This window comes from Somniosus microcephalus, chromosome 25 (genome assembly GCF_052327205.1).
Source record: "Somniosus microcephalus isolate GS21.2 chromosome 25, FLI_Smic_1.0, whole genome shotgun sequence".
In the NCBI taxonomy this organism is placed as follows: domain Eukaryota; kingdom Metazoa; phylum Chordata; class Chondrichthyes; order Squaliformes; family Somniosidae; genus Somniosus; species Somniosus microcephalus.
Window position 1 is genome coordinate 27,340,827 of NC_141011.1, and position 23,813 is coordinate 27,364,639.

Sequence of the window (23,813 nt, forward strand, 5' to 3'; positions counted from 1 at the left end):
AGCTGCTGCTGAATCCTCCTGACAGATTGCGTAATGCTACAAGTCCAAATCTATTAATCTTCTGCTTAAAAATTCACCTTATGAAATTTCTCTTACTAGTCAGTGCACTGTCTAGTCCAAAGCCGAGCCATACAGACCCGGGAGATGCCAGGTTTGATCCTCAGTCTGTGCCGAGTTACCCAACCTCAGCTGGGCCAGCATTAAGGGTGCAACAATTGACCTCACTGTCCCCGGACTAAGGAGGGGAGCAACCCCTCGGGGTTCTTTCATCGGATCACCATCTTGGAGAATCCAGCTGGAAAGTGTCAGTGCATGGATATCAGGCTTGTGTGTGAGGCAGTCTGATGTAAAAAGACTACTGAGCACTTGGTTTGAGTATAAAACAAGGCTTTAATCAACTGTTTCTAGTTACAATCACTAGTTCCTGGCCCATGCCTGAATATTTATACTCCTTGGACGGTGCCACCAGCTGGCCGCCCAGTGTTACTTCATGAGTCATGATAAGATTCATGACACAGTCCATGGAGAAATAACCTGACGACACTCATCATTGAAGCTCGTACGTTAATGATGACCACTTGGGATGCTCCTGTGAAGTCTTATCCCAGCAGGAGCAGGCACCGACGGAGAAAGCGGCAAAACATATTGGAGGAAAAAAAGTGATTTATTTTTTCAAATTCAACTTGTAACCATCAAGCTGTGTTCTTGATGGGTTGAGAGTCCCGACATGAAGAGGAACTGGCGGATGATGAGTCAACTTAGAAAGCAGACCATTTACAACAACATCTATCCAGGGAGCCTGATAACTGTGGCAAGAGAAGTCTCGACCGCAGACTGACAGTCAGATACAGAAGCACAAGAATGGAAAACCACGTTGGCACTTCAGATCGCTTGTGTTTTTTTAATTCATTCTCTGGATGTGGGCGTTGTTGGCAAGGCTGGCATTTATTGCCCATCCCTAGTTTCCCTGAGAAGGTGGTAATACAACCGAGTGGCTTGCTAGACCACTTCAGAGGGCAGTTAAGAGTCAACCACGTTGGTGTGGGACTGCAATCACACATAGGCCAGACTGAGTAAGGACGGCAGATTTCCTTCCCTAATGGACATTAGTGAACCAGTTGGGTTGTTACGACAATCCGGCAGCTTCATGGTCACTTTTACTAAGACCAGATTTTTATTCCAGATTTTTTTGAACTGAATTCAAATTCTCAAACTGCCGGGGTGGGATTTGAACTCAACGATCCCTGGATTATTAGTCCACCAACATGTATGTTTGCCGGGAGCTCTGAGTATATTGTGCCAGAGCTGTTGAATGGCCAGAATGTGACACCTGGACCAGCTGGGCTGTAGAGCTGAGCTGGATCTTGTTCTGAAGCCCCAAACCTATCTCCCAGAGACTAAAGCTAATCTCTGCATTAATATTAATTATATGCAGGGCACAGTTTTGAATTCCGTCGAGTAATAGTGGGTGACTTTTGCCAGCTCTGTGACGGCCTGTATGTGTTCTACCATTGCTAAATATAAACCTGACACGGAAAACTCCGACAGCAGGACAACATCCCTGCTTTCCGTTAAACGGGCGATTACAATCTCCTGGCGCTGAGTCATTGCAAGCTTGCTTAATGGCGCCTCTGACCACATGTGTGTAGAGATCTATGGGAGACACCTTACACATGGATGTAATTTGACAAGAAATGACTCATCCAGAAATAATGGTTTCGTATGAATTCTAGAAAATTCTAAAGCAACAGAGACCTCAACATCGGAACAGGAGTAGGTGATTCAGCTCCTCGACCTATTCAATTAGATCATGGCTGATCTGTATCTTAACTCCATTTACCCGCCTTGGTTCCATATCTCCAAAAATCCATCAATCTCAGTTTTGAAATTTTCAATTGACCTCCCCAGGCTCAACAGCTTTTTGGGGGAGAGAGTTCCAGATTTCCACTATCCTTTGTGTGAAGAAGTGCTTCCTGACATCACCCCTGAACGGCCTGGCTCTAATTTTACCATTATGCCCCCTTGTTCTGGGGGCATAACCGTAAAATCTCAGAACACTGAAATGGGAACGTTTGTACCAAAGCAATAAGGTCCCAGGTTCCGTCCCAGGTTGGTGCTGAGCTAGCTTGTTCCAGCCAGTAGGGGAGCTCTAGCTTCAGTGCCCCCAGATAATGGAGGGGAAACCAGCCAGAGTTCCTGCTCCCGGTCGCTATCCAGTAACTCCTGCTGGGAAACGCGCATGTGCGGATGACGGGCGAGGACAGGCTTAGGCTCAGCTGTGCTGCCTCTTACTGCTCCGTAGGCCGTGACGCCAACTGTCTAGGTACTCGCTCAAAGGACGAATACTTGGATGAAGTGCTTGAGGGCGATTGGTGGCTGTTCAACGGGACTGTAGCAGGGAGGTAGTGTCTTCAGCAGAGGAGGGGATTAAACTGGGATGGGGGAGGGAAGGTTTTTTTTTTCTCTTTTTGTGAATTTTGTGCTCATCGGGATTGGCGACGTGAGTGCTAGGACACTTCACATTTTGGTTACCCAAACCCTCCCAGGTCAGGTTCAGTGCAGAGTAACACTCTCTCTACACTGCCCATCAAGGGTTCCCAGGTCAGGTACAGCACAACTTAGATGCGGAGTGTCGGTCCATTTACTCTGACCCAATTACGTGCCTCAGCCCCAAACAAAAGACTGCCCATACTGCACCAGTGTGACATTTTTCCATTGCCCCTGTTGCAGCCCTGTGGTCTAAGTGAGATTGCCAACTGAGGGCAGTTTTGTGCTGTGGGCCCTAATGTCCACTATAAACTGCATTTTATAGTTTCATGTAGGACATGGAAGAGCAGCAGTAGAGAAAGGAACAGGCACTTTAATTACGATCCAGGAATAAATAACCGAGCATATGACGGCTACGGAGACTAATCTCAGCATATTTCTCCCCTCGGGCAGATCATGATGGGCGAGTCAATTTCTAAAAAGACGTAATAAAGACCTCAGCAAGAGTGAGTGTGGTTTGGTTGGATGATTTCCTGCTGTTGCATTAATGATAGTGTCTAGACTGATATGAGCGAGCAGGACTGCATTTTAACAGCTTCTGCATAAGGAACTGTGAAACGCATGTTGGAAGGCAGATTTCTTGCTTGCAGTCACGGTGATGTCCTCTCCCATGGTTGAGCAGTAGCACAATGGCAGAGGGTTGGACAGAGCCCCTTTGTAAGGCTCAAGCAAAATACTGTGGATGCTGGAAATCTGAAATAAAACCAGTAAATGCTGGAAATACTCAGCAGCTCGGGCAGCATCTGTGCAGAGAGAAACGGAGTTAACGTTTCAGGTCGATGATCAGTAAATCACTCTCAGTAAATACATTTAACGCATAGAAACTACGGCTCGCTCCCAGGAACCACTCTTAGCTGCTGGCAACTACACTTAATTCCTGGTATTGACAATTTATTTCCTGAGTATATTGAAGCCCTATTGTTCTTATGCCTGTAGCAACCAGTTTATCTGGGTGCAACAAATACCAGTAATAACCTTTTGAGCTGTACCACTTGTTAACTCGCACCAAGAAAATGTTGCTCAGATCCACTAAAATGCCCGCCTACATCACAACCAAAACAGACCAAGAAAGAAGTTGCATTTAGAAAGTGTCTTTCACAATGTCCCAAAGCGTTTCACAGGCAATTTAGGTTAACTGGTCACTCATCTCATTGAAGTTTGTGGGATCTTACTACATGCAAAATTCCTGCTGCATTTGCCTACATAATAATAGTCACTGTGTTTTGAAGCAGTTCATGGTGTGTGAAGCACCTTGACATGTTTCTGAGTCACGATAAAGTTCTGCCTCTCCGGTCCTGCCTCTCTTGGTCTGCCTCATTAGACCTGCCTCTTTAGTGCTGGCTCATATTTCTGCCTCTCCAGTTCTGCATCACGGGATCTGCCTCTTTAGTCCTCCCTGATAGAATCAGAACTGAGCAAATTGGAAAATCTATTTGGAATTAACAGGTGAGCATTTTGAGAGTTTACACCAGCTGCATTGATGTGGGTGAAAGCATTGCTTTTACTAAGCTATACAATTTTTTAAAATTCTCATCCTTGTTTTCAAATCCCTCCATGGCTTCGCCTCCTCCAGCCCTACAAGCCTCCGCGATCTCTGCGCTCCTCCAATTCTGGCCACTTGCGCATCCCCTGTTTTTAATCGCTCCGCCATTGGCGGCCGTTCCTTCAGCCGCCTGGGCCCTAAGCTCTGGAATTCCCTCCTTAAACCTCTCCTCTTTGACCAGGCCTGTCCTCATATCTCCTTATGTGGCTCGGTGTCAGACTTTGGTCTGTCTACGCTCCTGTGAAGCGCCGTGGGACGTTTTACTACGTTAAAGGCGCTATATAAATGCAAGTTGTTGTTGTTGGGGCCACCTGCATGACTCTGCAGCAGCAACTGGGGAGAAGGGAAGAACATTGGGAAGAGGGTAGGGTGAGGTGGGTGGAGAACTAATGTTGCTTGTTTGATGCACTGAGCTGCTGGAGTTTATTTCATTCTTGAATCTCCCTTCTGTGCTGGTGGCAGGTATTCCATCACTGAAATGAAAGTGCCAGTCTCATGATATGTGACAGCACACAAGAGGGGGAAAAAATAAATCCTGCAGTGCCGGGAGAATTAATCGCCTTCAGCAAACGTAGCTGGGTAACTACTCAACGGTGTCAGGCGGCGGACGTGCAATTTCCGCCTTAATCTAAGTTCTCTGTCAAGGCCTGAGAGAACCGCGGGGTGTCCTTTCCATTCTGTGGCTAAATCCTCCCGCGCACCCAGAGGGTCAGAGCCATTCCGCAGATAAGCGGCAGGGACAATCTGGCTCTGGCTCTACACGATTAATGGAGAGACAGAGAGGCGTCCTTCAGTGCCTTGGGGCTGGTGCTGTCCTCACTGATAAATTGAACCAATTCACCAGCTTTGGGGAGGGCAGGGCGGGCTGGGATCCTTAATTGTGTAGAAATGCAGCCCTACTCTAAAACACCAGAGATTATCAGACAGGGAAAAGGCTCTTTCCTCCTGTATTAGATTATAGCCTCGTGGCTCTTTGTAAATCTGGCTGATTGCTTGGTTTGAGATTCATGCTGCATTGCCCTGCCGGATCTTTAGCGATGTGCCTCACTCCTTGCGTTAACCCTGCCTTGGTCTGTTTGTAAACTGTTTCCCGACCCTGTTAATTGTGATACCTCCCCCTTCCCTTTCAATTTGTAATCCAGTGTGTAAAGGATTTGGTGAATTAAGGCTCACAAAGGCCCCGGAGAGCGGCTGCCTGAGCAGCTGATGGTCCCCAGAGTGTGCGGGACGTGCTGAGAGTGTCTTATTGCCTCGGAGACTGCGGTAAACGCTGTGTAAAAACACAGCGTTAGTTATATCACCGGGAATAGCCACTCACCCTCAATGGTGCTTTACAATCAGCAGCTTCCGATCATCGGAAATCACTGCGTCGCTCGTGTGGCGTGAGACCTTCTGATGGACTGTATTTGTAAATTAATTTTTTGAAGTATGTTTTTCTGCCATCCGTTCTCCTCAAAGGCGGTGGCACCTCCTGGAGTGCGGTGCGAAACTGGCCGCCCTCCAGTAACTCGCCCAGGTGCCGGTTACTTGTGTACCGACCGAGCTGGGAGCCCCGTCCACTGACCCACACTCCCATCAGAGCAACGCGCTCCGCCGGGAGCGTGGGATCGGCGAACTTACTGCTAGTGAGTGTTGGCCAGCTATTCGACCCGCGAAGCCTCACCTCATGCCCACATGTCTACATCTGATGGAGACCCACAGCACAGAGACAGGCCATTCGGCCCAACTGGTCTATGCCGGCGTTTATGCTCCGCACCAGCCATTTCCATCGGGATTACAGTCAAGAGGAGGAACCCTGGCTCATTTCGCCCACTCCCCAACCACTCTCCCCACTACTTCCTCTCACCCCCCACTCTCTCCCACCTCCCGACTCCCCCCCCAACCCCACTACTCCCCTCCCCCTTCCCCCACTCCCTCCCACCCCTCCCCCCACCACTCCCCCTTCCCCCACTCCCTCCTACCTCCCCCCACCCCCACTACTCTCCCCACTCCCTCCCACCCCCACTACTCTCCCCGCTACTTCCTCCCACCCCCCACTCTCTCCCACCTCCCGACACCCCCAACCCCACTACTCCCCCCTCCCCCGACCCCCACTACTCCCCCCTCCCCCGACCCCCACTACTCCCCCCTCCCCCGACCCCCACTACTCCCCCCTCTCCCCCGACCCCCACTAATCCCACCCCCTCCCCCACTACTCCCCCCTCCCCCGACCCCCACTACTCCCCCCTCCCCCGACCCCCACTACTCCCCCCCCTCCCCTGACCCCCACTAATCCCCCCCTCCCCCGACCCCCACTAATCCCCCGACCCCCACTACTCCCCCCTCTCCCCCCACTAATCCCACCCCCTCCCCCGACCCCCACTACTCCCCCCCTTCCCCCACTCCCTCCCACCCCTCCACCCCACCACTCCCCCCTCCCCCACTCCCTCCTACCTCCCTCCCACCCCCACTACTCTCCCCACTCCCTCCCACCCCCACTACTCTCCCCACCCCCACTACTCTCCCCACCCCCACTACTCTCCCCACTCCCTCCCACCCCCACTACTCTCCCCACACTCCCTACTTCAGCAGCGCTGAGCACCCCTAGAGGCAGCATAACTGAGATCAGCTCAGCGAGCACAGACCAGGGATGGAACCCGAGACATTTTGGTGCGTTTAGCTCAGTTGCAGTCTGCCTGCAACACCTGAGCCATCACAGTACCTGTCGGACTAATGTGGGCATTATTCTGTTTTGAACGTTTCGCTCAAGGCACTGGTATGGTTGATGATCCTGTTTGTTTAATGTCTGTGAATCAAATGTTCATGGTATCAGTGTGATGAGCTCACTGCCCTTACACCTCGGCCCAAATAGCTGGGGGATGAAAGTCATGCAAAAGAAGGTGGCCCATGCCAAGGACTGTACCCGACCTAATTAATTACATAGCATTTACAGCACAGAAACAGGCCATTTGGCCCAATGGGTCTATGCCAGTGTTTATGCTGCACCCTCTATAAACGACATTCTCTTCCCCCCCTCCCCAGCCCTCCCATTATGTCCTGTGGAATTTTTGATCATTTCAATCTATCCCTATTATTTCCAATTTCAATTAGATATTTATGGTGAATGTTGGAGGCTCCAGTATAGTAACTATTTATTGAGGAGTTAATCAACAAATTGATGGGAGTCAGTTCCTCATTCACTGCCCTGGGTGAGTGTAATAGAGCCACCTGGTGGACTAATGATGTATATAATAATAAAGCCATGTGCAGTACAGTTCTTACCGGAAGCCATGTTGTGCTGTTGTGTATATATATGCTGTGTCCCAAGATATCACAGAATTGGCGATAAGGATGCGATTGCGGATTCCCTGGCTGAAATTTTTGTTGGAGGATAATCCTGCCAACCAACGGAGGGACTGTTAGAGGTTCTTCGTTTTGCAGAAAAACTTAAAAATCCGTGGTAAATTTCGAGCATGCGTGGCTGAACTGTCAACATTGCCAGAGTCCAGATGGCCGTGCCTATGGGAATAATAGGGCGCTTGGGTGAGTTCCATCGCGACTGAGAGACTTTTGGAACGTATGTGGAGCGGCTAGAAATGTTTTTCACCATGAATAGTATTGTCAAAGTCCCCGATGATGTAAACCGTAACCGGGCAGTTTTAGAAATGAAACGGGCTATTTGTTTGACTGAAGCAGGCCCCAAGGTGTATGAAACCCTGAAAAATTTGCTTGTTCCCAAGCCAAAGGACACGCCACTGAAGGAGATCCTAACCAAGTTAGAACAGCACTACAGTCCTGAGCCCCTGGAAATTGCTGAAAGTTATCACTTTGGAGTACGTGATCAATTAAATGACCAGGGTATCAGTGAGTACATTGTAGCTGTAAAAAAGCTATCCATTCACTGTCATTTCGGACACTTTCAGGACCGAGCTTTGCGTGACCGCTTTGTGGGTTGAAAAATGAACGTATCAGACGTAAATTGTTGACAACCCCTAACTTGACTTTTGACTTAGCTTGTCAGACAGCTATGTCGATAAATATGGCCAATCAATAATCCCGAGAGTTCCGTGCCATTTCCAGTTGTCAGACAATCGAGGTGATTTGGCTGCAGGCTAAAAGTAAAATGCAGTTGGGCCCCAAGGCCTCAGCAACTGGTCAAGGTAACAGTGCATTGAAGTCATGCTGTCGGTGCCTGGGACAACACATCGCTCAAAGCTGTCCATGTGTGAAGGCAGAGTTTCTATTGCAAGAAAACTGGGCATCTTGCGAAGGCGTGCCAACAGAAGTGTAAACCGACCAGCAATGCTAGAAGTAGAAATCGCCAGACACTACATACTGTTGAAGAGAAGCAGCAAGATGAGGAGTTTCTGGAGATTCACGTCAGCAGGAGCACGAAGGTATCTAACAGCGATTCGCAAGGTATCGTCATCCAAGTTGTGATAAATCCATGTAGTGAAACAAGAACTCGAAGAGGCCAGATATTAGAATTAGTCCAGGTACTTTATTAAACTGCGTAGCAAACATACAGGCCTGCATCCTGGCATTCCACCTTTGCTGACCTTGACAGGAAGCAACCCCCTCACCTTAACTAGTGGCAGCACTAGCTATAGCACCACCTGGTGGATAACCTTAATCATAACATCCCAGATTACTATATTCCTCCCCCCTTAAGATTTCAGTATGAATTTCTTAACAACCAACCATTCCTAAGGGTCACATAAGAAGTCTCCATTCACTATGTTCCATACTTGACAAATCTAACAGGTCAGTATCAATCTCTCTGGTGGCTTGCGAGACCTTTGTGAACATCTAACAGTAAAGTCCCTGCTTGTTTGTGGTGAAGCCACCAGCTGCTCCTGAGCAGTGCTCAGAGTATCTGACTCTGCAACGATGGTTTCCTCTTGACGAATAGGTTCCTGTGGAATTGTCTCTGTCCATGGTGGTGGCACCACAGATGCACTTGGATAACTGGGGGCAAACCTGTCCTCAGCCATTGCATCTGGAACCTTCATTTCAATTTCCCCTTGTCTGGGAAGTATCTGATCTACATGTCTGCGTACTACCCTACCATCTCCCAACATGACCTTGTATGATACTGGACCTGTCATTGAGTCTATGAAGCCAGGAATCCACTTTGGTCCATAACTGAAATTCCTGGTAAGGACCGCATCTCCTTCTCCAAAACTTCGGCTCTTTGTTCTTTTGTCATGGTTCTCTTTTTGTTTGTTTTGTCTGTTTTCCATTTTCCTTTTTAGGTCTGGGTGGACAAGGTCAAGAGTGGAGCGTAGTCTATGACCTAATAACATCTCAGCAGGAGAGAGTCCTGTGGTGGATTGAGGTGTTATTCTGTAGCTGAACAGAACCCGTGGCACTTTGGCTGCTAAACTCCCTTCTACACTTTTTTTCATCATCTCTTTAAATGTTTGTACGGCTCTCTCCGCAAGTCCATTTGAGGACGGATGATATGGAGCCGAGGTCACCTGCACTATGCCATTTTTTCTCATGAACGCTTTTGTCTCTGTACTCACAAAACAAGTGGCATTGTCGCTTACCACGATCTCTGGTAGCCCTTGATTACTGAAGCTCCGACGCAGGCAGTCTATAGTAGTAGTGGAGGAAGCAGAATTAACAGGATAAACATCCATCCATTTGAAATGTGCATCAATGATTATGAGGAACATCTTCCCCATGAATGGACCCGCATAATCTAAGTGCAATCTTCTCCATGGTTTATCCGACCACTCCTAGGGGTGGAGAGGAGCCGCTGCTGGTGCCTTCCTGTGTGCCTGACAAGTGCTGCATGTCTTGACTAGATTTTCTATCTCCTCATCTAGCTTTGGCCACCACAAGTAACTCCTAGCCAAGGCTTTCATACGCAAGACCCCAGGATGACACTGATGTAGTTGCTCTAGGATAGACTGTTGTGCTGGCTGTGGAATAATCACTCGTGCTCCCCACAACACGCAACCATCCTGCACACTCAGCTCTGCTTTCCTGACACTGTAGGGTGTGAAGTCAGCCCCTTCTGGATGCTGTGGCCATCCCCTCACCATATATTCTCGAACTCTAGACAGTACTGGATCTTTACCTGTCCATGTTCTTACTTGCTCTGCAGTCACAAGTGCCGTGTCAGTGTCCTCCAACATCAAAACTCTGTCCTCTGGAGCTGCACGGATAGGTGTGCCTGGCAGTGGAAGACGGCTCAAGGCATCTGTGTTCCCATGGTAGTTGCCCGCCTTGTAGACAATGACATACTCATATGCCCTCAATGTCACGGCCCACCTCTGGATCCGGGGTGACACCATCTGTGGAACTGTTTTCATTTCATTGAAAAGAGAGATAAGAGGTTTATGATCGGTGCATATGGTGAACTTCCTGCCATATATGTACTTGTGGAACCTCTGTAACCCCTCTTTGTCTAACTGGGAATAGTTTTTTTCCGCTGGTGTTAGAGTTCGGGACATAAACCCTATTGGTCTTTCAGTTCCATCTTCCATGCAGTGTGAAAGAACTGCCCCCACCCCATAAGGTGAAGCGTCACAAGAGAGAATGATGTCTTTCTCTGCATTGTAGTGAACCAGCACATCCGACGACAGCATCAGTTTCTTGGACTGTTCAAATGAAACCCCCTGCTCCTCTCCCCACTGCCACTGTGTCTCCTTGTGCAGTAGTTTGTGAAGAGGTGCTAACACAGTTGACAAGTTTGGTAAAAACCTGTTATAATAGTTCAGCAATCCCAGGTAAGCTTTTAACTCAGCCACATTGGTAGGAGCAGGGGCGTCCTGCAGTGCTTGTACCTTCTCCTTGAGTGGATGGAGCCCGGTGACGTCCACGCTGTGTCCCAGGAACACTGCCTCATTCCCCAGGAAAGTGCACTTACTCCTCTTGAGCCAGAACCCTGCCCTCTCCAATCTCTGTAGTACCTCTCTGAGTGCTCAGATGCTCCTGGTCGGTTCTTCCCGTCACCAGAATGTCATCCAGATAGATGGAAACATGTGGAATCCCTTGCAGTACGCCTTCGATTGTCCTCTGGAAGATAGCTGGACTAGATGAGACACCAAACGGTAAGCGGTTATATGTAAACAAGCCCTTGTGTGTATTTATGGTGACATACTTCTTTGATTCGTCATCCAGTGTAATCTGCAAGTGACAAGTTGCGTGATTATCGACTAGAGAAATCGAAGGTAGAGCTGCGAGGCTACTCGGGAGAGCAAATCCCTGTAGCAGGAAGTGTCACCATACCAGTGAAATACAAGGATCAATGTCAGAGCTTGCCTCTTATAGTAGTGGCAGGAGACAAGCCTGCCTTGATAGGTAGAAATTGGTTGGGATCACTGAAGCTGGATTGGAATGAGATTTTTCATGTGGAAGCAAAATTTGCATCAAAAGATAATGTCATCAAGCAGTATCCGAAGCTGTTCAGCGAAACGGGCAGTCCGATCCAAAACTTCAAGATGAGTGTCAGAGTGCAGAAGGACACAAGACCAGTTTACTGCAAGCCACGTCCCGTACCATATGCACTCGAGGAGAACGTTGAGCAAGAACTCAAAAGACTAGCAACTGAGAACTTTATCTCTAAGGTAGATCTGAGTAATTGGGCTACACCCATTGTTGTCGTACCTAAGTCTGTTTGGTCGTAAGTTTACCATAAGCCCCTGACAGCAATCCTGATTACTCCTCATACCACTACTGGTAGAAAACCAGCAGAGTTGTTTCTCAAACGACAGCCACGAACCAGGTTCTCGTTGTTAAAGCCAAACTTGGCACAGTCCATAGAAGAGAAACAATCAAGGCAGAAAGAGAGTCATGATAAAGGTAGAGTTAGAGAGGGAAGTGTGATGTTGAACCAGAAGGTTAGAGTGAAGAACAATCAGCATAAATGGTTAAAGTGATTACCAGGAAGAGTAGTGAAGATATGTGGCCCTCGCACATATTTGGTCAAGATGTTTGATCATGGAAAGGTTAGGTTTGTTCACATTGATCATATCTTACCTACAGATGTGGAAGGAGCTGAAAGCTGGGATGAGTCAATTTATTCTGATGAGTCAGATAGTCTTGTTACAAGTATAATCCTACATTAGACATACCAGAAACAAGTCCAAGACAAAGTCAGAATTTAAGTCTGAGCCCGAGTCAGGCAGACCAACAGTCTGAAAGTGTAGAGAGTCCAAATGTAGATCAAGGTCAGCCCTTGGAGAAAAATTCTCCGCAAGCTCAGCCTAGAATGAGTCAAAGTCCTACAACAAGATCTGAAAGTTCTGTTCAAGAAAGAAGGTATCCTCTTCGAGACAGAAAACCAGTGGTTAAGTTTAATCTGTAAATATGGACAATAAGTTCATATCTTTAGTTTGTGTTACAGAATATGGAAACACAAAATGGGTTCCATTTGAGAAATGTATACCAAGAGTTGTGTATACCATGCAAGTCACGTATGATTATTTGCTATGATTAACTTCTTCAATAAGGAGGGAGAAGTGTAATAGAACCACCTGGTGGACTACTGATCTACATAATAATAAAGCCATGTGCAGTACAGTTCTTACCAGAAGCCATGTTGTGCTGTTGTCTATATATATATATATATATATATATATGCTGTGTCCCAAGATATCACAGCAGGGAAGTTTTTTTTAAAAACTCTGGTCACACACATTAAGCTCTGGGAAAGAATTCCTCTTTTTTCAGTATTTGCAGTGAAGTTATAAACTCACATTTATGTTTTCACTACAAATAGCAGAGAGAGGAAATCATCTCCCTCGTTCTTTATTTACAGGTAAATCGTTGACTTAACTCCACCTAATTGATTCCACTTAGTATTTTCAGCACCTCATTCAGAAAGGTTTGTGTAGGTAGAGTGGTGATGGGTGTAATTAATCTTTACTGGCCTCGGTAGGTGTGTTTTTGTGACTTTCCACAAGCAAGTTTGTAGCTGCCAGTCACAACAGGTCTAATGGCACAACTGGCGGAACAGATTTTACATTTTCCCTGGTGAGTCACACTCTGCCAGCACCTTTATAGTCAAGGGAGGGCTGAGTGCATCAGTTTGTTCCTCAGTAACACATACAGTGAGGCGAGGGAGAGAGTTGTGCCAATCAAAACATTAGTTTTATGATGCTTTCCCAAGAAAGATGCAAATCCCTGTCCCTGCAATTCATTTTCAGCAATTTGAGTTTCCATTATCTACACCGCAATCACATGTCAGTACGATTATCCGACCAACTTTTTGCAAGAATCACCCTGAAAAGTAAAACAAATAAATTGCGACGGGTTAGTAAGAATGTTGTCAAGTGGTACGTTTTCAAGTCTCTTTCTTTTCCTTTCTGTTTCGAGCAGTATTTCGACATCAGTAACTCTCACAATTCAGTGCACAAACTAAAGTGTTGTTCTTTCTGTTCAAATATATAATTGCAGGATAAGGTGAACTCTGAACTCGTGATGCTCGTGGCACAGTGCAAAGGTCACCGACACGAGGAGATTATTCAGCGACAGCGCGAAGCACTGGCTGAGTTACGAACCAGGATAAAGGCGCTGGAACAGACTCGCTCTCCCAGTCAGGGTTTGACAGTTTTTATTAAAGCTTCTTTGCCACCCACTGGTGTTCGTCAGAAATATCAGCCAGCAGTGCAGTAACTGCCACCTGCAACACCCCTGCAGCTACTGCCCCCACCACCCACATCGTGGTTTGGCCATTCCCTATACTCCCAGGTCCCCTCATATCACACACTGTCCTCCAAGGCAGGACAGCCTGTTCCCAGACCACCCTTCCCGCCTGGGCAGGACAGCCTGTTCCCAGACCACCCTTCCCTCCTGGGCAGGCCGGCCTGTTCCCAGAAGGGTTTTGACCTGAAACGTCAACTCAAATTTCTCTCCACGGATGTTGCCTGACCTGCTGAGTTTTTCCAGCATTTTCTGTTGTTATTTCTGTTCCCAGATCATCCTTCCATCCTGGGCAGGCCAGCCTGTTCCCAGACCAGCCTTCCCTCGTTGTCAGGCCAGCCTGTTCCTAGACCACCCTTCCCTCTTGGGCAGGCCAGCCTGTTCCCAGATCACCCATCCCTCCTGGGCAGGACAGCCTGTTCCCAGATCACCCATCCCTCCTGGGCAGGACAGCCTGTTCCCAGATCATCCTTCCATCCTGGGCAGGACAGCCTGTTCCCAGATCATCCTTCCCTCCTGGTCCCAGGGTACCCCATCCTCCAGGACCATCAGAGCCAGCCCCCCCCCCCCCCCCCAAAAAAAGTTTGGGACACGTGAATCTGCTTGTAATTTTCTTTCGCTCCCTGCCTGAATTCAGCAGCACCCAATAAAAGATAGAAAGACTTGCATTTATATAGCAGCTTTCACCAGCTCAGCACGTCCCAAAACGCTTTACAGCCAATGAAGTACTTATTGAAGTGTAGTCACTGTTGTAATGGTGGCGTGGCTAAGATCAGGACACACAGTGTGTCAAACACAAGCGCAAATCCACATCTCATCACAGCATGCCACCAATGTCAATGCCCTCGACCCTGCACCACCCGGCCACTTTCCTCCCCTTTTTGAGGGCCAACAATATCTCGACAGTGAAAACTTGAAATATAAAAAGAAACACAATTTTGAGTCACTCACAGATGATCCTCGTGCGGCAGTAAAAAAATTTTTTTTAAAGCTGTTTTCAGCTGGACAGGTGTTGGGTGAGAGGTGGAAAGCTTAGCCCACGCTCGAGGGGCTGAATGGCCTACTCCTGTTCCTATGTCTCTTTCAGCCTTGAGATTTCCTAGGTTTCTAAAGTAAAGCTCCCTCTGCTGTGCCCCAAAGATGAGACTCCGCTTCAACCTCGGCACCCATGGAAACCTAGGAGGAGCCAGCACCGTCAGGGGAGATGGGGGGGAAATTAGGGCGACGGATGAATTGAGTTAATGATGGCAAGGTAACAGAACCCATGAGGAAAGAGAATGAGTTTCCAATCTTGGTTGTTCCATTGGACAGAATCCAAATGGTGAGGCTACATCAGAAGGAGAGAGGGATATCAACAGGGAAGACATTAGGGGCACTGTCCAGGACATCCTAACCATCTTCTCCGAATGGCACAGCTTGTGACCTGGAACTTGCATGTAGGGAGCTGCGGACATGGATCTATATTCTAGTGCTGAGCAGCACAGTGCAATTGCTCAACGTCGCCCTTGTAATCCAAGCCTACCATCTCTCCCACATTCAGCATCAGGCCTATTGGCCATCTCCCATATATATAAGATGCCCTATCACTTCGCTATCCCTGCAGAGAAAAAGACCCATTAGCCCTTCAGTTTTAATAGAGGGCTTTCACTATTGCATTGAATACTGGGATGGTCCTGCCGCCATTGCTTTGTCTTGCTTTCTAGGGAAAAGAGAGAAAAGATATTAATGAATATGGCAGGTGATTTGTTATCACTCCGATGTGCTCAGAAACTAACATTTTTTATTGCCTGTGGGGCTTTTTATGTAAGATTGTGGTACTCAAGTCCCATGTGAAAACTGTAGAAATTGATAGGACTTTACACTGTGAGAAATCACTTGCCTGTTAATGGTGCTGGGTTGTCCTCTATAGCCAGCAGGTCACTTTTCACCACATTTATGTTTTCAGTTTGCCGCCTGGAATGTGTGCAATGGTGGCAGCTCCAGGTACTATTGAAGGACGTAATGCATTTAGACACCTGTGGGTCCATGTTATTGGGGACAGTGTAGAGGGAGCTTTACTCTGTATCTAACCGGTGCTGTACCTGCCCTGGGAGTGTTTGATGGGACAGTATAGAGGGAGCTTTACTCTGTATCTAATCCGTGCTGTACCTGCCCTGGGAGTGTTTGATGGGGACAGTGTAGAGGGAGCTTTGCTCTGTATCTAACCGGTGCTGTACCTGCCCTGGGAGTGTTTGATGGGGACAGTGTAGAGGGAGCTTTACTCTGTATCTAACCGGTGCTGTACCTGCCCTGGGAGTGTTTGATGGGACAGTATAGAGGGAGCTTTACTCTGTATCTAACCTGTGATGTGCTCATACTGCGCTAATCATTTTGGAAGCAAGAGGAAACAATGTGCTTCACTCGATTTCCCTCCAGACACACCTTTGGAAGCACAGGCAGAGGTTTTTAATAGGATGCTTTCACCACTTTCCGTAGCCTGCAACTCTTTACCAATCCTTTCAAACAAGTTCTGATACCTGGCTCTGTGTGGTTTCTCTGAGCCTGTCGATGATTTACCCAGGCCTCCTGGGCCTGTCGGTGCTGCCCTTGTGTTACTAAACAGGCCACCAGTTAGCAGAGTCCACACCACCCGCTGAACAGCACAGCCACATCAATTCAATCAGCGTGAACCTAAAACCGCTTACTGCTGTTTCTGTTGGAAGTAAACTCCTGGGCTGACGGCTGCACTGCTCCCTCTTTCTCTGGCCCCTCTGCTAGGCTGATAGTAGCTCTTCTCCCTCCTGGGGTGGGGGTGTGCTTCACCCAAAGACCCTTTATCGTGACCATCTATTTTTTTCTCCTCCTCTTCTCAAGCCGTTGACCCCTTGCTGGACTGCAGTTCCACAAACTCTGGCTGCCCTCTGGTAGCTCGCTCACATGGCCCTTAGTCTTATGTGAGCCTAGACCACGACTGTCAGCTGGCTGTTTGACTTTGGGAGACTTCACTGCTGAGCCCAGTCTTCCACTGTACACCAATAGCAAGAGTGGAATCCCTGTCTGGTTTCTTCCCCCCAACCCCCCCCCCCCCCCCCAAAGTTCGGTACTGCTGAAACTAAGTGCTGCTTCAGGGACTTGAACACAAAGCTAGGCTGACACTCCAGTGCAGTGCTGAGGGAGTGCTGCACTGTCGGAGGTGCCGTCTTTCAGATGAGACGTTAAACCAAGGCCCCGTCTGCTCTCTCAGGTGGACGTAAAAGATCCCATGGCACTATTTCGAAGAAGAGCAGGGGAGTTGTCCCCGGTGTCCTGGTCAATATTTATCCCTCAATCAACATAACAAAAAAGCAGATTATCTGGTCATCATCACATTGCTGTTTGTGGGAGCTTACTGTGCACAAATTGGCTGTCGCGTTTCCAACATTACAACAGTGACTCCACTTCAGAAATACTTCATTGGCTGTAAAGCGCTTTGCGACGTCCGGTGGTCGTGAAAGGCGCTATGGAAATGCAAGTCTTTCTTTCCTTGCTAGCTGACGGTCACCTCAGCTGAGGCCAGTTGACTCGGCACGGATCACGGACCAAACCTGGGAGCCTCCCAGCCTGCACGGCTCAGTTAGTCACCGGATAGATCTGTGGCGTCGTCAGGGGAAGGCTCTATTTGTTTTTAGCAGATGGTGTCAAAAGCCTTGAAGTAATTCCCCAGCCATGTGACTCGTTTGGAAAATTCTCGGTTTTAAAACCCTGAGGTCCATAAGTTCAAAACATGAAAAGCTGTTTCTCTCTCCACAGATGCTGCCTGACCTGTTGAGTATTTCCAGCATTTTCTGTTTTTATTTAACATTTAAGCTACATTTGGTCTCTCTCGGTCTATCTTTCTGTATGTGTCTCTCTCTTTCTCTGCTGTTTTATCCTCTCCCTATATATCTGTGTGTTGCTCGGTGTCTATCGCTCCCGATCGTGCTTTCTCTATTTTTCCTCTCTCTCTTTCTCTCTTGCTCTCCCCTTGTGTGCCCTCTCACTCTGTCTTTCACTCTTGCGCTCGCTCTCTCTCTCTCTCTCTCTCTCTACCTGCCCTCTTTTTGTAGTGTGACCACTTTAAAGGACAGTTATAGTTTTGCATTCCAACAACAGATATGTCTAACTTCCCTTGCTCTGGCTGGGGGCACTCGAGTCGAAAGGATCAGAAATGTAATCCATTTTTCGCAGAAGTGCCTGATGGTGCTCTGCGAGGGGAGGTGCAAGGGCTTGTTTGAATTCCTAACCTATAAGATTAATTTAATTCCGTGGGGTGGTTGGGAGAGGGGTAGAGAGAAAAAAAATCTGTGAAAGCTTTGTTGTTCTTTTAAACCTTTGGCCTTGGCAGGGACCAGCCAGGAGCAGGCCTTACAGAACGTGACCATTCTGAAGAGGGAGCTGGCGGACTTGCAGACCCAGCGAACGCTTGGCGAAAATGAATCCCTCGGCAGCTCTTTGCGGAGTAATGATGAAGCTCAAATGGTAATGCTTGCAAATGTTTGCAGTTTTACGGCGTTGGGTGATTGCCACGGAGCTCCCCTGCGTCCCAGGCTCTTCATTTCAAAAGACCTCATTAGCGTCACATCATAAGTACAGTCATTTACTTAAGTAATAGATTTTTCTGACAGAGATGCTAAGTCATTGCAAAGGGAGCTTGCAAAATAACAGAAGGGAATTTAAACCAGAAGTGAGAGCTCAGGAGAATTCTGGCGCTGTAAAAAGAAACAGAAAATGCTTCAAATAATATTCACCAGGACTTGTTCTACATCTGAAACATTAACCAGTCTTTTCTCATACTAATGGACCTGTTGTGCATTTCCAGCATTTTCCCTTTTTTATTTCAGATTTCCAGTATATACTTTTTTTTATATTTTTGTCACTAAACATTCAGATGAAACCTGAAATGACAGGAATATTATTTTTCTGGTCCCAGGTGCTCCCCGTGCCCTTCCTCTGCTACCAGTGGAGGTCTCGGTGCGATTTCACAGGAAATGGGCGTTCCCCCAAGCCCCCCGCAGTGCGTCACCCAAGTGGCCATTGCTCATGTGCGCCCTGGCAGTGAGTGTTGACAGGCTCTTCGGCCATGGAGGGCAGCACAGTTGAGCCACATCTAACCCTCATCCCGATGTCCGTTTCCAACCGGGTCACGGCTAGCACTCGGGAGCGGGAGTCCTGGCTAATTTTTTAAAAATTATTTGTTCCTGGGATGTGGGCGTCGCTGGCAAGGCCGGCATTTATTGCCCATCCCTAATTGCCCTTGAGAAGGTGGTGGTGAGCCGCCTTCTTGAACCACAAAGGCAGTTAAGAGTCAACCACATTGCTGTGGGTCTGGAGTCGCCTGCAGGCCAGGCTGGGTAAGGACGGCAGATTTCCTTCCCTAAAGGACATTAGAGAACCAGGTGGGTTTTTATGACAATCCGGTAGTTACATGGTCACTGACGTAAGAAAACTACTAGGCACTTGGTCTAAGCGTTAAACAAAGCCTTAATCAACTGTTTTACAACATGGAGGTCTAGTTGTGTCCTTCACTAGTTCCTGTTAAGAATGTCCTGCGCAAGCTGGGACCGTGCCCAAGTATTTATACTCTCCCTGGACAGCGCCACCCGCAGGCCGCTCAGTATTATTTCATAAGTCTGTCTTTCATGAATGACTGATTCAGGTCAGTCATTATTACTGATGCTAGCTTTTTAAAATTCCAGATTTATTTAATTAACTGAATTTAATCTCCCCAGCTGCCATGGTGGGATTTGAACTCCTGTCAGATCATTAGTCCAGGTCTCTGGATTACTAGTCCAGTAACATAACCACTATGCTACCGTACCCCGGTTTCCACTTCGCTAGGCCAAGGGCACTGCGGCCAATTGTAGTGTTCCCAACCGCTCCCTGGCTGAGAGCACAGACTGGCGATCAAGCCCGAGACACACTGCTGCGGGTGGCTGCGTCCACCAGCAATGCCTTTGCTCGCTAAGTGTTTCAGTGAGAGAGGAGGAGCACTTACTGCGCTCTCCAGCTATTGTCAGCGGACAACACCGCGCAGGAGAACAGGAGGAGCTCTGTGTTTGTTCAATGGGCTCAAACGTTGCGGAGGTCAATTTAACGTAATGTGAACTTTTAAAGCAGGAACCTATTCCAATTCATACAGTCTGTAATGTACAGTTCACAAAATACAGCCACCCCGGAGCAACACTCTGCTCAGTGTATTCAGCACTCTGTGTAATGCATTGTTCTATACATATAGCTTCCTGTGTAAGCACACTTCAGTATAACATGCATTATGTTCCCCTACAGCTCTCCCTGTGTAACACACTGTTCAGTACACACAGCTCTCCCTGTGTAACACACTGTTCAGTACACACAGCTCTCTCTCTGTGTAACACACTGTTCAGTACACACAGCTCTCTCCCTGTGTAACACGCTGTTCAGTACACACAGCTCACTCCCTGTGTAACACACTGTTCAGTACACACAGCTCTCTCTCTGTGTAACACACTGTTCAGTACACACAGCTCTCTCCCTGTGTAACACTGTTCAGTACACACAGCTCCCTGTGTAACACACTGTTCAGTACACACAGCTCTCTCCCCGTGTAACACACTGTTCAGTACACACAGCTCTCCCTGTGTAACACACTGTTCAGTAGACACAGCTCTCTCGCTGTGTAACACACTGTTCAGTACACACAGCTCTCTCCCTGTGTAACACACTGTTCAGTACACACAGCTCTCTCCCTGTGTAACACACTGTTCAGTACACACAGCTCTCTCTCTGTAACACACTGTCCAGTACACACAGCTCTCTCCCTGTGTAACACACTGTGCAGTACACACAGCTCTCCCTGTGTAACACACTGTTCAGTACACACAGCTCCCTGTGTAACACACTGTTCAGTACACACAGCTCTCCCTGTGTAACACACTGTTCAGTACACACAGCTCTCCCTGTGTAACACACTGTTCAGTACACACAGCTCTCCCTGTGTAACACACTGTTCAGTACACACAGCTCTCTCCCTGTGTAACACACTGTTCAGTACACACAGCTCTCCCTGTGTAACACACTGTTCAGTACACACAGCTCTCCCTGTGTAATACACTGTTCAGTACACACAGCTCTCTGTTATTTTTAATTTGTTTTTATGGGATGTGGGCGTCGCTGGCAAGGCCAGCATTTATTGCCCATCCCTAATTGCGCTTGAGAGGTGGTGGTGCGCTGCCTTCTTGAACCGCTGGAGTCCGTGTGGTGAAGGTACTCCCATAGCACTGTTAGGGAGGGAGTTCCAGGATTTTGACCCAGCGACGATGAAGGATCGGCGATATACTTCTAAGTCAGGATGATGTGTGACTTGGCGGGGAGCTTGGAGGTGGCGGTGTTCCCATGCGTCTGCTGCCCTTGTCCTTCTAGGTGGAAGAGGTTGCGGGTTTGGGAGGTGCTGCCGAAGAAGCCTTGGCGAGTTGCTGCAGTGCATCTTGTAGATGGTACACACTGCAGCCACGGTACGCCGGTTGTGGAGGGAGTGACTGTTTAAGGTGGTGGATGGGGTGCCAATTAAACGGGTTGCTTTGTCCTGGATGGTGTCGAGCTTCTTGAGTGTTGTTGGAGCTGCACTCATCCAGGCAAGTGGAGAGTATTCCATCACACTCCTGACTTGTGCCTTGTAGATGGTAGAAAGGCTATGGGGAGTCAGGAGATGAGACACTCGCCACAGAATACCTAGCCTCTGACCTGATCTTGTTGCCACAGTATTTATGTGGCTGGTCCAGTTAAGTTTCTGGTCAATGGTGACCCCCAGGATGTTGATGGTGGGGGATTCGGTGATGGTAATGCCATTGAATGTCAAGGGACGGTTTAGACTCTCGCTTGTTGGAGATAGTCATTGCCTGGCACTTCTGTGGTGCGAATGTTACCTGCCACTTATCAGCCCAAGCCTGAACGTCGTCCAGGTCTTGTTGCATGCGGGCATGGACTGCTTCATTATCTGAGGAGTGGATGGTCATCAGCGAACATCCCCATTTCTGACCTTATGTTGGAGGCAAGGTCATTGATGAAGTAGCTGAAGATGGTTGGGCCTAGGGCACTGCCCTGAGGAACTCCTACCACAATATCCTGGGGCTGTGATCATTGACCTTCAATTACCACAACCATCTTCCGTTGTGCTAGGTATGACTCCAGCCAGTGGAGCGTTTTCCCCCCGATTCCCATTGACTTCAGTTTTACTAGGGCTCTTTCATACCATACTCGGTCAAATGCTGCCTTGATGTCAAGGGCAGTCATTCTCACCTCACCTCTGGAATTCAGCTCCTTTGTCCATGTTTGGACCAAGGCTGTAATGAGGTCGGGAGCTGAGTGGACTTGGCGGAACCCAAACTGAGCATCAGTGAGCAGGTTATTGGTGAGTAAATGCCGCTTGATAGCACTGTCGATGACACCTTCCATCACTTTGCTGATGATTGAGAGTAGACTGATGGGGCGGTAATTGGCCGGGTTGGATTTGTCCTGCTTTTTGTGGACAGGACATACCTGGGCAGCTTTCCACATTGTCAGGTCGGATAGATGCCAGTGTTGTAGCTGTACTGGAACAGCTTGGCTAGAGGCGCGGCTAGTTCTGGAGCACAAGTCTTCAGCACGATAGCCGGGATGTTGTCGGGGCCCATAGCCTTTGCTGTATCCAGTGCGCTCAGCCGTTTCTTGATATCACGTGGCGTGAATCGAATTGGCTCAAGACTGGCTTCTGTGATGGTGGAGACCTCAGGAGGAGGCCGATATGGATCATCCACTCAGCACTTCTGGCTGAAGATGGTTGCAAACACTTCAGCCTTGACGTTTGCACTCGCGTGCTGGGCTCCACCATCATTGAGGATGGGGATATTCATGGAGCCTCCTCCCGTTAGTTGTTTAATGGTCCACCACCATTCACGACTGGATGTGGCAGGACTGCAGAGCTTTGATCTGATCCGTTGATTGTGGGATCGCTTAGCCCTGTCTATAGCATGCTGCTCCTGCTTTTTAGCATGCTTGTAGTCCTGTGTTGCAGCTTCCCCAGGTTGGCAACTCATTTTTAGGTACGCCTGGTGCTGCTCCTGGCATGCTCCTCTACACTCCTTATTGAACCAGGGTTGGTCCCCTGGCTTGATGGTAATGGTAGAGTGAGGGATATGCCAGGCCATGAGGTTACAGATTTTGGTGGAATACAATTCTGCTGCTGCTGATGGTCCACAGCGCCTCATGGATGCCCAGTTTTGAGCTGCTAGATTTGTTCTGAATCTATCCCATTTAGCACGGTGGTAGTGCCACACAACATGATGGAGGGTGTCCTCAGTGTGAAGACGGGACTTCGTCTCCACAATGACTCTGCGGTGGTCACTGCTACCAATACTGTCATGGACAGATACACCTGCGACAGGTAGATTGGTGAGGACGAGGTCAAGTAGATTTTTCCCTCGTGTTGGTTCTCTCACCACCTGTCGCAGGCCCAGACTGGCAGTTATGTCCTTCAGGACTCGGCTAGCTCGGTCAGTAGTGGTGCTACCGAGCCACCCTTGGTGATGGACATTGAAGTCCCCCACCCAGAGTACATTCTGTGCCCTTGCTACTCTCAGTGCTTCTTCCAAGTGGTGTTCAACATGGTGGAGCACTGATTCATCAGCTGAGGGAGGGCGGTAGGTGGTAATCAGCAGGAGGTTTCCTTGCCCATGCTTGACCTGAAGCCATGAGATTTCATGGGGTTCAGAGTCAATGTTGAGGACTCCCAGGGCCACTCCTTCCCGACTGTATACCACTGTGTCACCACCCCTGGTGGGTCTGTCCTGCCGGTGGGACAGGACACACCCGGGGATGGTGATGGAGGAGTCTGGGACATTGGCTGAAAGGTTTGATTTTGTGAGTATGACTATGTCAGGCTGTTGCTTGACTAGTCTGTGGGACGGCTCTCCCAATTATGGCACAAGTCCCCAGATGTTGGTGAGGAGGACTTTGCAGGGTTGACTGGGCTGGGTGTGCCATTGCCGGTGCCGAGGTCGATGCCAGGTGGTCCGTCCGGTTTATTATTTTGTTACAACTGAGTGGCTCGCTAGGCCATTTCAGAGGGCAATTAAGA

General features: G+C 48.5%; 1 protein-coding gene across 1 annotated transcript in view; it reads left to right on the forward strand.

Moving 5' to 3' along the window:
- fhad1 (forkhead-associated (FHA) phosphopeptide binding domain 1) overlaps positions 1–23,813 on the forward strand; it is a 125,713-nt gene that overhangs the window by 58,541 nt on the left and 43,359 nt on the right. Inside the window, exons 23-24 of the mRNA XM_085966937.1 lie at positions 13,481–13,625; positions 18,069–18,202. Of these exons, the coding sequence (XP_085823063.1) occupies positions 13,481–13,625; positions 18,069–18,202 (279 nt within the window). The remainder of the gene's footprint in view (positions 1–13,480; positions 13,626–18,068; positions 18,203–23,813) is intronic.